This window comes from Onychostruthus taczanowskii, unplaced genomic scaffold, assembly GCF_017590055.1.
Source record: "Onychostruthus taczanowskii isolate IOZ18803 unplaced genomic scaffold, ASM1759005v1 scaffold2, whole genome shotgun sequence".
In the NCBI taxonomy this organism is placed as follows: Eukaryota; Metazoa; Chordata; class Aves; order Passeriformes; family Passeridae; genus Onychostruthus; species Onychostruthus taczanowskii.
In genome coordinates, this window is record NW_024499239.1 from 13,831,327 (window position 1) to 13,844,886 (window position 13,560).

The following is a 13,560-nucleotide window of genomic DNA, read 5'->3' on the forward strand; positions in this document are numbered from 1 at the left end:
TTTAGTTTCACAGTGGAACTGTTCAGTCTGCAAGGTGATGTGGAAGACTGGAAGCAAGAAACTCATTATTTTAAATCTCAGATGGCTTGTCCATGTCAAGCCCTCATTTTCCTGAAATCATTTTTGTTCTTGCTGTAACACGGATACTACTTCACCCACTTCACGTAGATATATTAATATTGCGTAGCTAATCAATGTTGCAGTGCATACACATGGTTTATTACTGATGAAGCATCAAATCAATGAAACATTTAGGCCTCAATTTTTCAATGTCCTCTGTGCAGAAAGATCTTTGCACCTATTTTGCAAATTTTGCACCTCCAGAAGAAATATGAGCTTCACATAAATATGGAATTCACTCATATTGGTGTCTCTGCAACGTCAGTACTTCAATTCCTTCCAGTGATGCTTAAGCAGCCACTGTTTTATTCTCTCAACTGAAGAATGTTGTAACAACTGATAACTGAATTAGGAAGTTATGGAGTAGTATCATTAAAATAGTTAACTCTCCATTGATTTTTTTTTCATTTTTTCCCTTTTCAATTAACCAGATTTTAAAGCCTTTGGGAGTTCCAACAGACAGCTACACCAAGACTGATTAATATTCATCCTTTTTTTTTCCCTTTTGTCTTGAACACCTCACTTAAAAGAAATATTGTTAAATATGAAGATATGATATCTGTATAAATGTGTGTGTATGCATGCATGTGCATGTATGACACATCAAGCAGTTTATTTATTTTGTAGAATCCTGCAATCACAGAATGTCTTGAGTTGGAGAAGACCTTAAATATTATCTAGCTCAAATCCCTCTGCTGTAGGCTGGGACAACTTTTAGTATATATTGATGAGGAATTAAATACAGATCTTTAAGGACACCATTTGTCATTGATGCCTTTGGGACTCTGAGCCACTGACCATTACCTTCTGGATGCTGCTGCTCAAACAATTTCTTATCCATCTAAGTTCACCCATGAAACCCATCTCTCCCCAGTTTAGAGAGAAGGATGCTGGGGGGGGCCCATGTCAAAGGCTTTACAGAAGTCCTGATAAATGACATCTACAGCCCTTCTGATGCTTCATACTGATGCTTGATATTTCTAAAGTACACTGCAGCTGTAAAAAGTTCTAATTTGAGATTCTTGAAGATTGAAGAAAACAGGGTATCTCCTGTATAGCACCAGAACACTGTTGTGCCAGACATTGCTAAGTCTTTTTTCTAAGTATTGCAGCCCAATTCAAAGTGGCAAGGTGTACTCAAGTACAGAGGTCAAAGGCAAGTTCATTTTACATTGCTGGGGTTTTTAAAATATTTTACTCAAAAAAATCAGTAATAAATATTTAAGTAATTGTGATCACACCAGCAAGGATCTGGTTAAGCCTAAAAATAGTTGAAGCAATACTATTGCTCCCTTAAGATTTTGATCACTAATACTGATCTGTTACAAATGGTAGTCACTAGGTGACTACTAATCTGCTTTTACTTGCATTTTTCTTCACTACTATTTATGTTTGGTTTAATCCTGAAATGACTGAGCAGAGATTCACAAAGTCTAACTAAATTATCTGTCTTCAAATGTGTCTTTTACATAAGCTAAAGAAAAGCTTCTCATAGTCTTATTTTTAGCAGCAATTGTAATTGGTAAGATTATAAACTACTCTTAGAACCTTAACTGTTCACAGGGACTTACATGGATGACCTATCAAACCACTTTTTCTCAGTCATTTAAATTTTGATATTTCCCTCACCTAATGACCATTTAATGAAGCACAGAATCAATGGCATGTCCTTAATGTGCTGAAAGAGGCAAAATTGTCTGGTTATAGAGTAATACAGGAAGTTACAAAAGATTACTGGAATCTTTTCTAAGCAGCTTATACTGTGAGCTCCCTGCTGTGGACGCACAAGAGACCAGCTGGCTGGATGCTGCTGTGAAGGTGCTGGAGCTATACACCATAGGAAGGGGCTGCTGGCAGTGCCAAGCCCCATACAGGAGAGCTGCCAACTCTGACCTACCTCAGGGATTAATTTAAACCCATTCTTGATTTTTGATTGGAATAAAGTGAATCTTTTGTAGATTAGAAGTAAGAAAGGTGGAGAGTCACAGCAAGGAGCTAATACACTGTCTGAATAGACAAGGTCATTGAATTTGCACTTACATTTTACGCAGCTGAGGAAGTTTCTTAAAGATTCCAGTAGCTTCCAGGACTGAAAATTCATTGTTATTTAGTCTCCTGAAAAAAATTACACCAATTTCAGAAAAAAATTATTCAGGGATTGATACAGAATGTTCCACATTAAGCAAGCTTTTCAGTCTGGCTTCCCTGAACATCTGACATTTAACTGCTAGCTGCAGAACAATTCCTTATATAGTGACATTTCTAATTTTGATAATTCCTGTGAATGCACATTCTCATTCCTGTGAATGAACACTCTCATTAGTTAAACTATGGCTCACATAAGACATTTTCAAAACCTGATCACAAAATTTTACACAGCTAAAGCTGAAAAGGAATATAAGATGGTGTTTTTAATTTTTCAAACAAAAATGTAACTAAGGGAGGATGCCATGGCAACTTATAAATAAAAGTCTTTAGAAGGACATATAAACCACTGAAGATTAGTCTTCTGTTCTTTAAAGGATATCAGGTGGAGTCTGCCAGACATCTGGAGGTACTCACAGAACACTATTTACAAGAATGAAAGAATTACTCTTCTTTTGAATAGGGAATTAAACCCTCCGCATAGGTCTTCCCATGAATTTAAAAACACTTCCCTCACCATGATTTATCTTCATACCACTACAGCTGGCACACATACACAGCTTAAGGCAGCATTAAATGCTGACTTGTAACCCTGTAAGAAGGTATGCAATGAGTGACAAATACTAGCTGGGCATTTCTCTTTCCTGCACAGGTATCAAGGCTTACAGTACAGTGTATCTTTAACAGCAGCTAGGTTAGGGAACCATCTACATTTCAAAAAATACCTGCATTGACCCAGTACTCCCTATTTCCTCTCTTGGAATGAAAACGGAAATTATGAGTCTTAGATCCTTTATATGCTCTAATGGAGCCATATTATTAAGAAAGGGAGTCTGTCCAGAATTTCTTTAGAAATCTTAAATAGGAAGTAGAAGATACAACTGATAAGATCACTGTGAAATGAAATTCAACACAATTCTAAACCCAGAATGCTTTTCAGAATTGCCTTATTGCAAGACAATAAGGTAATTCTGAAAAGACAAACCCTAGAAAATTAAAGAAAGCTGTTCATGCTTCCCTCCTGTTCATTCTCATTGATAGCCAGAAGGGAAATTAAGGTTGTAAATCTGAAGGTATGGTTGTACAAAAGTTTCAACACAGAACCAAACTGAAAGAAGATGGAAGTTTTTCAGATATACACAAAACATTCATATATCACACTATACTACAAGGAACATGAATTTCAGAAGATGCTATCACATCTAAAAATCAGACTTAATGTGATTTTTAGGGGGACCATATAAAATACTCTTGCACATTGTAAATTAATGAAGTTATTTCTTTATTCTAAACAGACTTTACGCTATTGATCAATAAAAGAACCACTGACCATTCTATAAATGCTGACATCTTCAAATACTTTTCAAGTGCTACACCATCTAGAATGACTTGATAATGAAAACTTTAAGTGATTTTAATAATACTTACTTGCTCTACTGCAAACATTTCTAACCCCACAGAAAAATGCAAATAATTTGATCATTTATCCTTGCAACAATTTTTACCTATTAGAAGTAATTTACTTTGTCTCTCCCTGAAGTTTCTTTCACACAAATGCCTTCAACCCTTCCAGTCTTCTTTTCTATGATTCTTGTTCTCCTTGAATTTTTTTCCAAGCAATTATATCCATCTTGAAAAATGAAGTCTTGAACACAGAATTCCAGCTGATCCTTTACTATTGCTATGCACAGTACAATAATTATTTCCTATAATTTACATTCTACATTCCCATATATTTATCCGGAAATGAATTTGCATTAGTGCACAATAGCACCCCTTCATCTTTAATATGTATGATAACCACATCCTTTTGTCCTGACCTATTTGCCGTTTATGCCTCAATCTTGTATTTCTGGTGCTAAATAGCTCTATCTAATTTCATACATAGAATTTAAATTTTATTTTATTTTAATTGCATTTATTTTAAATTAGTCCACACACAATGGAATCAATATTACTACAGATAACAAGAGTTTACAGATATGATGGGATCTCCATTCTGTACCTTAATATTATTTTTTGAGCCCAGTGTTCTTCGCTGGTAAAGACAGCAACTATAGTTATTACCCATCAATCACTAGATCAAGAAAATTATCTTAAAATTACTTCTACCTGGTTTATTCAAATAAAGTACTGAAAAACCATTCTCAAAATCAAAAGTAAACAGAAGCATTTGGTCATAATGTCTACATGTTCTGTTTGTCTGGATTATTTGATGCTTTTTCCTGTTTTAGTAACACAATGGCTAAGATATTGCATGTTTTTGAACAAGAGCTGAACCTTCCTGGAAGCCTATATATCGCAGTGATAGTCATACTTTCTAAAACTACCTTGTTAGGTGATTATCTATTGTAAAATCATTATAAAAATTCAACATATAAGACTGAAATTATTTTTTATTTAGCATTTCTCCTGGGGACTTCGTTTTGAGTGATTTCTGAAATGCTTCCTGCATTTTTCTACATTTCAGAAAGCTACCTGAAAAATATTTTATTTTTGGGGTGCAATTACAGAGTTGTACTTGATATCAAATACTTTACTGTCAGATTAGACAGATAATTCAATGTTTCTCTGGAAGAAAGTGAGACAAAAGTGACAAAATGGGAAGTTAAAACAGCAGTTGGTTTAGTTATATTTTTTTAACTTTTACAATTAAGTATCTGTCTTGAACTATATCAACATCTTCAGGTTTTTTTTAAAAAATACGTCTACTTGGAGGAAACGGTTTTTTTCCCTGTGGTATTATTACCATTGCAATTTGCACAACAGACACTTTTTTAAGAGACTCACAGGATATGCTGAGTTGGAAGAGACCCACAAGGATCACTGGGTCCAGTTTCTGACCCTGTCACTGGTCACCACAGAGCAGAGATCAGTGCCTACCCCCCTCTTTCCCCCATGAGGAAGTTGTAACTGCAGTGAGATCTCCCCTCAGTCTCCTTTTCTCCAGGCCGAGCAAGCCAAGGACTTCAGCTGCTCCTCATATGGCTTCTCCTCAAGGCCCTTCATCATCTTTGTTGCCCTCCTCTGGACAACTTTTTTCCTTACTTTTGACTTCATTCCCAAGCTGAGATTCAACTCCAAGCATCACCCTGCAGAAATTAGTCTAGCTCTCCTTAACACCTACAGAAGCATCAATGTAATTTGACTAACAACTGTGCAAACTGGAAATCAAAGAATGGTCCTAGAACTAGACTGGGAAGTCCCAAGATGAACAACAAAGAGAGTGCATCAAAGACCAGGAATAACAGGAGGAAACAAGAGGAAGAACTGCAACTTCTGTATCAGTGAGGCAAATAACAAAATAACATATTTGGCTAGAGCAAATGGATCTTAATAAAAAGTAAAAAAAAAAAGAAGAGGAAGTAGTTTCTCTATCCTCTCTAGAATATTTGCAAGACTGTTGAAATTTTTATTATACCAAATGACTTGAACAATCTGTACAGCCTATCAAGTATAAGGCTGAATAATGTCTTTGTTACAGTTAAGCACCATCTTACTTGGATAGAGTGCTGGAAAGAAATAGGCTCTTTAATGCAAAAAAATATAAAGGAAGCGATGATGGAAACTGAAGAGAGGTAGAGTACATTTAAAACTAAAAGTTCCCATTAAAAAAATTAACAGAAGTGAAAGAAAGTAAGTTCAGTAACAGTCTTAGGGGGATGGTGGATTTTTAAATCCATTAACACCTTCAAATAAGACTGGGTATTTTCTGAAAGAAGTGCTGTAACCACATATTTAGTAAAAAAAAATTGTCAACTGAAATTTGAGTGTTTAGGATATAGAGTAGATGAGGCTTGATTATTTGATTATTCCTTCTGAATTTAACAAGTAGGAATGATAATTACAGAAAGAAAACACCTGACAGTATATCTTCCACAAGTAAATAAATTAATCTAAAAAAAAATTTAAATGCTGAATTAAGATTATTATTTCTTCAGAGAAGAGACAATTAAACATGATTCCTCCTAAATATCAAAGCAATGCATGCTTAATAATTTAAACAACTCCATTCCTCTTCTCTTGGTTCAATAACTTCATTTATACAACCACTACTTTCTGATCTCTTCCCACACTTTAACCTGTCATGTATTCCAACAGCTTTAATTCTTAAATTAAACAATTGCATCTCAAAATATTGGATAACATAAAATGTATTTCTCCACTGAAATCTATCTCCCTTCATACAAGACTGTATCAATTTTTTTTTTTTTCTCGGATTGTAATTTTCAGATTTGTAATAGGAACATGTTGTGCTTTAAACCCAGCAAGACACTATGTTCAACCACGTTCAACACAGCCACTTGCTCTCTCCTCCACCATCAGGACTGGGGAGAGAACCAGAAGGGTAAAAGCTGGAAAACTCATGGATAGAGATAAAGAGAGTTTAACAGGGAAATAAAAAGCCATGCACGGGAGCAAACTCACTGCTCTCCACAGGCAGGCAGCATGGCAGTACAAAAAGCAGAAAAGCCTTTGGCTCTGTGTAAGCCCTGCTCAGCAAGAATAAAAACATCTCCATATTATCAACCCTCTGTTCAGCACAATTCCAAATCATAAGCCCATACTATCCACTGTGAAGGGAATTAACTCTACCCCAGCCAAAACCAGCACAGAAAATAGTAATACCAAGTTCAACTTGTTCTCCTAGCTTAGAGACAGAAAAAGGTCTCCATTTGTGTTTCAAATATATTTCAGTTTTAAATCTCTTTTCCTGTCCAGATATTCAAATACTTAACAATAGTCTCATTATTTCATATCTGATTGCCATAGTGTTTCTTTGATGCCAGCTGTAGGCTGCTCTTTTAGGAGGTGTGCCATCCTGGTGCTCATCTCACCCCTGCAGGTGACAACTTGATCACAATCTTGTCTCCACATCTCTACACCGCTTTCTATGTCAAATCACAGTCCCTTTTTTTTGTTCCTCAACATTTTGCCTTGTTCTTTAAACTGAATCTCCTAGGAAAAGCAGCTATTTCCTTCCACCTTTGCTCTGCAATGACAGCCACTTTTCATCTACCTTTCTGCCAATCCTTCAACCATCACTGCATTCCCTTTTATACTATTCTTTGCACATGGAGAAACCTTGTAAAGGTGTCTTAATTTTATCTTTCACTCCCTCCTCGAAGATTACTTCAGTTGTACTGCTTACAAATAATTCCCATATGGCACTTACTAAGCAAGTAATAATCTCCGAGTCCTTCTTTCCCCACCTCTATTCATTATACTATTATCTCATCTTCTTAACTCTGTTCCTGTTTGTCTGCTTTATCTTCCTCTGGTCTCCTGCCCAACAAACATAATGTATGCTTTGCATAAAAAGAATCGTCTCTGTCTGTTTAAACATCTAGGTAGCACTTTTTAAGACAGACCTCTCTGGTTACTAGGTGCCCTACTTTCTCCTGCAGTTAAAAGTAAAATAAACCCCACTACCTTTCAAAAAATCCAAGAGGATTGCTCATGTTCTGAAGAACTAGAAACACAGAATAGTTATCGCATTTCTTTATCATGGGTTTTTAAGGCCACATGGTATTGAAATAATGCATAAATAATTTTTATGAATATTGAATTCTTTGAAGTGCACCACAGAGGTTACTTTCAATTTCTGCTGTTCAAAAAACGTAAAGCTGTGGTTTCCTATTTAACAATTTTAGTTTTTCTCCATAAGAAAACAATCCTTTATTATGTGTTCAACTTACAACTCTGCTGTGTACTGGGGAATGTGATCAGGAATTTTGTTGAGTTTCTGATTGGAGCAGTCCACTGTGGTTCCTTCACAGCGACATTTCTCAGGGCAAGCCAAATCTGCAAAGCAGTCTCCACTTAATTTGGATCTGTAATCTTCAGTGCCTGTAGAAGATTCAAGTCAAAACACAGATACTAAGTCAATAAAGTATAAGATTTTCTTCTTGTGAGAGGGTTGAAAAGACGTCTGCAATGCAGATAACGGGTGGGCAACTTGGGAAATGCATGATAAACTTTGTGATACTGAACAGACACAAGGGCTTCAAGAGAGGGTTAAATATAGGGACTTAAGATATGCTGGAAAAAGAAACTGAGACCAACTTCACATAGCAGGATAACATTAACTTGAGCTTTTCACAGCTGTACTTTCTGCTGATTATGTTGTCAGCCAATCTAGCCTTGTTTATAGCTAATCAAACAAATGTCACTGTTTGTTTTAGAATTTGTTTTCTTTCTCTGTATCAAGAATAAATAGATCCTGAATGCAACCTTTTCTCTTTCTCTGGTTACAAATTTGTATTGTTGACTGGACTTCATTAACCTCAGTGATTTTTTTTATAGTCCCGATACTCCACATCATCTCAACAAATAAGTTGAAAGCCCTGTTTTCAGCTTTAATTTAAAAAATGTGTGATCCTGACTTAAGCCTCAGCAGCTTGCCATGCTGTAGAAAGCTGCGTGACGTTCCATGGTGCTTGACAGAACCATGTTTTACTCATACCTCACAACCACATGGTTAGATCAAGCACAACAGAAAATCTCGCTACATTATCAAAACTGCATCCATTAGGCCAAGGATAAGAGCAAGGGAAAAGAGGAAGGAGTAGGTATAAATTACAGAAGCATTTGAAGTTTAATACTTGCTTACATGACATGGCATTCTTATTACTGAATGTCCAGTGCCACAGTAACAGTATCACTGTCACAGATTAAATAAAAATACAATATATATTAAAAAAAAAAAAAAGAAATAAAGGGAAAAAAAAAGAACCACATTGAAAGTTTCCTCCACCATTTCCCAGAGTCAGTCAAAGAAAACAACCTAAACATATCAGGAAAAAACATCTGGTAAGGAACTGAGGGTGGGTGACAAAGAAAACAAAGAGAAGCCAAAAGGACCTGTGGGTTCTTCTTGGACAAAGGTGAAAAGACTGAGACTAGTAGAAGGTGCATCAGGGCTGGGAGGTACACTGTGATTTAGTTCAGACACTGAACTTTACTTACAGCCAAAATGGTGAACTCCTGAAAAAGTAAAGATAGCCAAGAAGGAAAGAAAGACAGAGTAATGCCAATTAAGACAAAAACATGAACTAAACTCTCATGTTCTCTACTTAACTTTGATTAGGAGATGGTACTAGGGCCATTGTCTTCAGCGGAAAGAAAGAATAATTCATTTTGAGTAGCATTTAAAAATGAAGATGAGATTGGGGTTTATTACAGATTTCATCTAGGATGATGAACATGCCTCCCGTGAATTATTCTTCACTATTTTGAACATGTTCTTTAAAAGCCACTCCCTGAACATATATAGGAGTTACAGAATATTCTGAGTTGGAAAAGACCCACAAGGATTATCGAGCCAAATATACATGCTATGCCACTTAAATCCTTAATAAACCAAATATAGGAGAAACAGATTTCTCACTGGAGCGGGAAAAAACCCAACAGTCATCAGGTACTGTGTTATCTACCACTTGTAAATGTTTCAGTAATCCATATGATGAAACTACTGTAGAGTACTTCTGTATTATGAGGTAGCAGATAAAAGATATTTTTTTCAAATAAATGATTTAATACTTGCAAAATTTTAGTCTTCCGAATTACTATAATGAAATTTTACTAGGACTTCGTAGTGTCTGCGGAGCAATATCTCCAAATGATGCATTTAAAACAAAGACTAAAAATATTTAGATGCTTAAAGAAATGCTAAGATTATTTTATAGTATCCACTTAAGTATAAAGACTTGTTTTTTAGCACTTTTAGATACCCAATAAACAAGTCTAAAAATGAGTTTTGGGGTTTTTTTCCTCCTGCATCCAGAGTATATCACTGTGAATAGTTTAAACAATTAAATATTCAGGGACAATGCCTTCAACAACTAAAATACTTTTAGGTAGCATCTCCCTGATAACCTGATAGAAAGAGAAAGCAACAGAAGCTGTATTTCAAGAAGCATGTATATAGCCCATTTTTAAAAATTTAATTATTTTTCTTCTTCCACCCCACCTTCCCCCAGGAACAGCATTTTTTAAAGGGTACGTAAATAAGGCGAAACTGCATGAGTGGCCATATAATAACCAGGCTGGCAAGAAAACCATTTGATGGCAAGAAAACACTTCTAACTCACAAGCAAAAGTTGTGCTGGCAAGGTTGAGTAGAAGTCACTCTGTGGCAGGAATACAGCTGTTCTACACACTAAGGAATTGAGCGGCGCTATACGTTAACAAAATTGAATCCTCCTGTTTTATGCTGCTTTAAAACACATTTTTGTGGATGCTAGTGCTGACAAATTGCTGCCTGATTTTCTCTTTAATTCTGTCTTTTCTTCATATTCAAAACAACATTATTACTATAAGGGCCTGAAGAACTTCACATGACCGCTTCAAATTTAAGTGTTACACAGCATTTGGAGAAGAGCTAAACATACCAGCTGAAGAGACAACAACTGAGATGACTGCAGAATGATGATATACCTGTAGTACTTGAAAGAAGGAGTGCACTGATGTCCTAATCAATTACTGTAGATATTTTTCTAGATATTAAACCATGGCAGAAAATCCCGATTGCAAATCACATACTGTAACTCATCAATAGATGCATTATTCCCTTGTTTCTTTTGTTATTTATAATGTGAGTGAATAATTTTTTTTTTCTATTAAGAAAACAGTGCACACACTGACAAGCAAGGTAAAAGAAAGAAAGATCCATATTTCAAAGAGCTAGGGTCAACCTTGGTAAATCTTTTATAAAAATATCATAGACTTATTGTAGCTTAAAGCCATGTGTAAATTGCTATTTCACCCCAACTCTAAAGTCATATTTTCTTTAATGGAAGGCATTTCTGATTCACTGTATGCATGTGACCACAGAATGCCTCTAATTAAGAATATCATCTTTCTTTTCCAAGCATTCCACTGTGATTTCCTAAACAAAAGGAGGGTGAGCAAGCAGCTGATGCAGCCAGTGTAAAGCAGGAAAGCAAGGCAAGAAAATGTTCGTTTGTAGAAAGTTTAGTTTTTAAAGTTGTGCTAGCTCTTTGATGGCAGCATGGATTCCTGTGTTTAAAAGCAGCTCAGGAGCTACATTTTAAAAACAGTAGCAGCAGAAAGGCAAGGTACAAGGTAAGCAAAAGTGTCAGTTAAGTTATGAATTAGCAGGTGCAACCTTCTAAATAATGTAAGCATAGGTACAATTTTGGCAGGTTGTGTGCGAATCTGTGAGACAGAAAAAGGTAAATGGAGCTGCATGCTAAGCTCTTATATTCAGAAAACAGAATTACTAGTATTCTACAAAGGAAAACTATTTATATCTACAGGTAATGACTAATGTTAATACACATGCATCAGTTTCCTAAAAGCTATGACAAACTTTGCTTTTGGGGTGAAAGGGAGAGAATATCTGCAGTTAGTCAATCTTACTGCAGAGCCAAACCTACCTGGAATGAAATACTGTTCTTTAGCTAAATAAAGAGAAAAAAAAAAAAATAGAAGATGCACCTGAATGTCAGCAAGCAAAGAATGAGTTTTATTAGATTAAGTATGGACTGCAGTTAACTACAGATAATTTAGTGAAAAAAATGTGTATTCACAATGAGAGCTGATAAACAACAAAGTGTGAATAGCCATAAATGTATCCGGAACATGGATAACAAAACAGTTTTCATCTGGTATTTGCACTTGAGACAGAATAAACTATAGAATGTGAAATGCACCTGGAACAGCTGGATACCATATGACAAAAGTTAGGATTTAAAGAAATGTAAGTAGGAAATGGAATAAGATTAGAAAAAGAAAACAGTAAATTTCAGTATGAAGCAAGCTCCCTGTATAAAAGGAATATGTTATGTTTCCATATTTAGCTTAGAAATTTTTAGATCTTTCACATATTCCAGGGCCCTGTGGAAACTTAAAAAAATGATTTATGGTGGTAATACTTGTAGTGAATAACTTTAGCATTTAATTCTGAAGTTTTATATATTACATTTATGTTGTTGGATTTAATGCTACTCAGAAATAGTGCCAAGTATGTTAACTACAGTAATGTTCCGTGATCCAATAGTCTATGACTTCCAAGATTTCCTTCTATTCAGTCAACGAACTAAAAAAAAATTCTGTGATGTTTAATAATTCTGTAGAGAGACAGCTGCTTTCATTAGAACTTCTATAAGCACTATTTTTTTTTTTGTTGCCAATAAAGGAAAAATAGCAGCTGAACTAAGAGAATTACCTGAGCAGCGGAATTTCTTGCTTTTGATCTGGCCGATCCTTTTGTTTGCCAGCCGGCGGGGGCTGGTGCACCGGGCACCACTGGTCTCAATGGGGTTTGTGTGAAGGTAATCCGCCAGCCACTTCAGATGGCAGTCACAGATAAATGGGTTCTGAGCCAAATGCCTTTCACGAAGGAAAAAGAAAATAATATCACACATTATTTGCCTTTGGTCTCTGCAGTACCCAGAGCTTTTACTGCATTGTAGAAAATGAAGTCATACTTGAGAAAACCATAAACAAGAACATACGTACAAGGTCTGAATCGCACGTAGGGGTGAGAAGGTGCCTTTTGCAATGGTCTGAAGCTTGTTGTCATACAAAGAAAGAAGATTCAAGTTGTGCAGATCTTGAAATGCATCAACCCGCAGACAATTGATCTTGTTGGCATTCAATAATCTGTTTAATGGAAGATAATTATAAAATTGAGAGAAATTGCTCTGTGTCACAGCTTCAGCATTTTCTACAGACAATTCTTTGTGCAACTTTGCAACCAGAACAAGAGGTGTAATAACAAATTATAACTGACAGTGACATAAGGAATTTCAGTGAATTGAAGTATCTTATTTAGGTTATATGTATTCCTTGGAGTTGAAATGTTTGCATTTATTTAGCTAAAATTGCATTTCTTGTATGTGCTGGTAGAATGACTGTGTGGTATTTGTGTACTGTGCAAAGAAACAAGCCTAAAAATCAAGTATATTCAAAGAAAGCTAGTTTCTTTGCCAAATAAATAAACAAACAAAAAAGGAACTGAATACTGTGTTCATTAGCTGGAAGAGATGTGCAGAGGCACTTTTAATTATATGTTACTAATCAGCATGCTGCCACATTAACAGAGTTGTAGTGAAAACTGGTGGCATGGAATATATCCAAATCTGTCTTGGATCCTTTCTCCTCTGCATCTTCAAAAGCAACCTTTTCTTCACTGTACCTCCCAAATTTTAGTTTTAAAACAAACAAGCCAATCTAAACCAAGTCCTTTTGAAGAGAAAAAAAAAAAGCCATTCCACTCCATGCATTTTTATAACCAAATACATTTTACTTATTTCCATTTTGAGCCAG

The 13,560-nt window shown here is 35.6% G+C and overlaps 1 protein-coding gene across 4 annotated transcripts in view; it reads right to left on the bottom strand.

Annotated features, from left to right (window-relative positions):
* SLIT2 (slit guidance ligand 2) overlaps nucleotides 1-13,560 on the bottom strand; it is a 258,466-nt gene that overhangs the window by 57,350 nt on the left and 187,556 nt on the right. For 2 of the 4 annotated variants that reach the window (XM_041402669.1, XM_041402670.1), the window contains exons 13-17: nucleotides 12,751-12,894; nucleotides 12,458-12,621; nucleotides 11,667-11,690; nucleotides 7,965-8,115; nucleotides 2,161-2,235 (exon numbers count right to left, since the gene is read on the bottom strand). In XM_041402669.1, coding sequence (XP_041258603.1) covers nucleotides 2,161-2,235; nucleotides 7,965-8,115; nucleotides 11,667-11,690; nucleotides 12,458-12,621; nucleotides 12,751-12,894 — 558 coding nt within the window. The remainder of the gene's footprint in view (nucleotides 1-2,160; nucleotides 2,236-7,964; nucleotides 8,116-11,666; nucleotides 11,691-12,457; nucleotides 12,622-12,750; nucleotides 12,895-13,560) is intronic. The other 2 variants (XM_041402671.1, XM_041402672.1) reach the window with 1 other exon arrangement.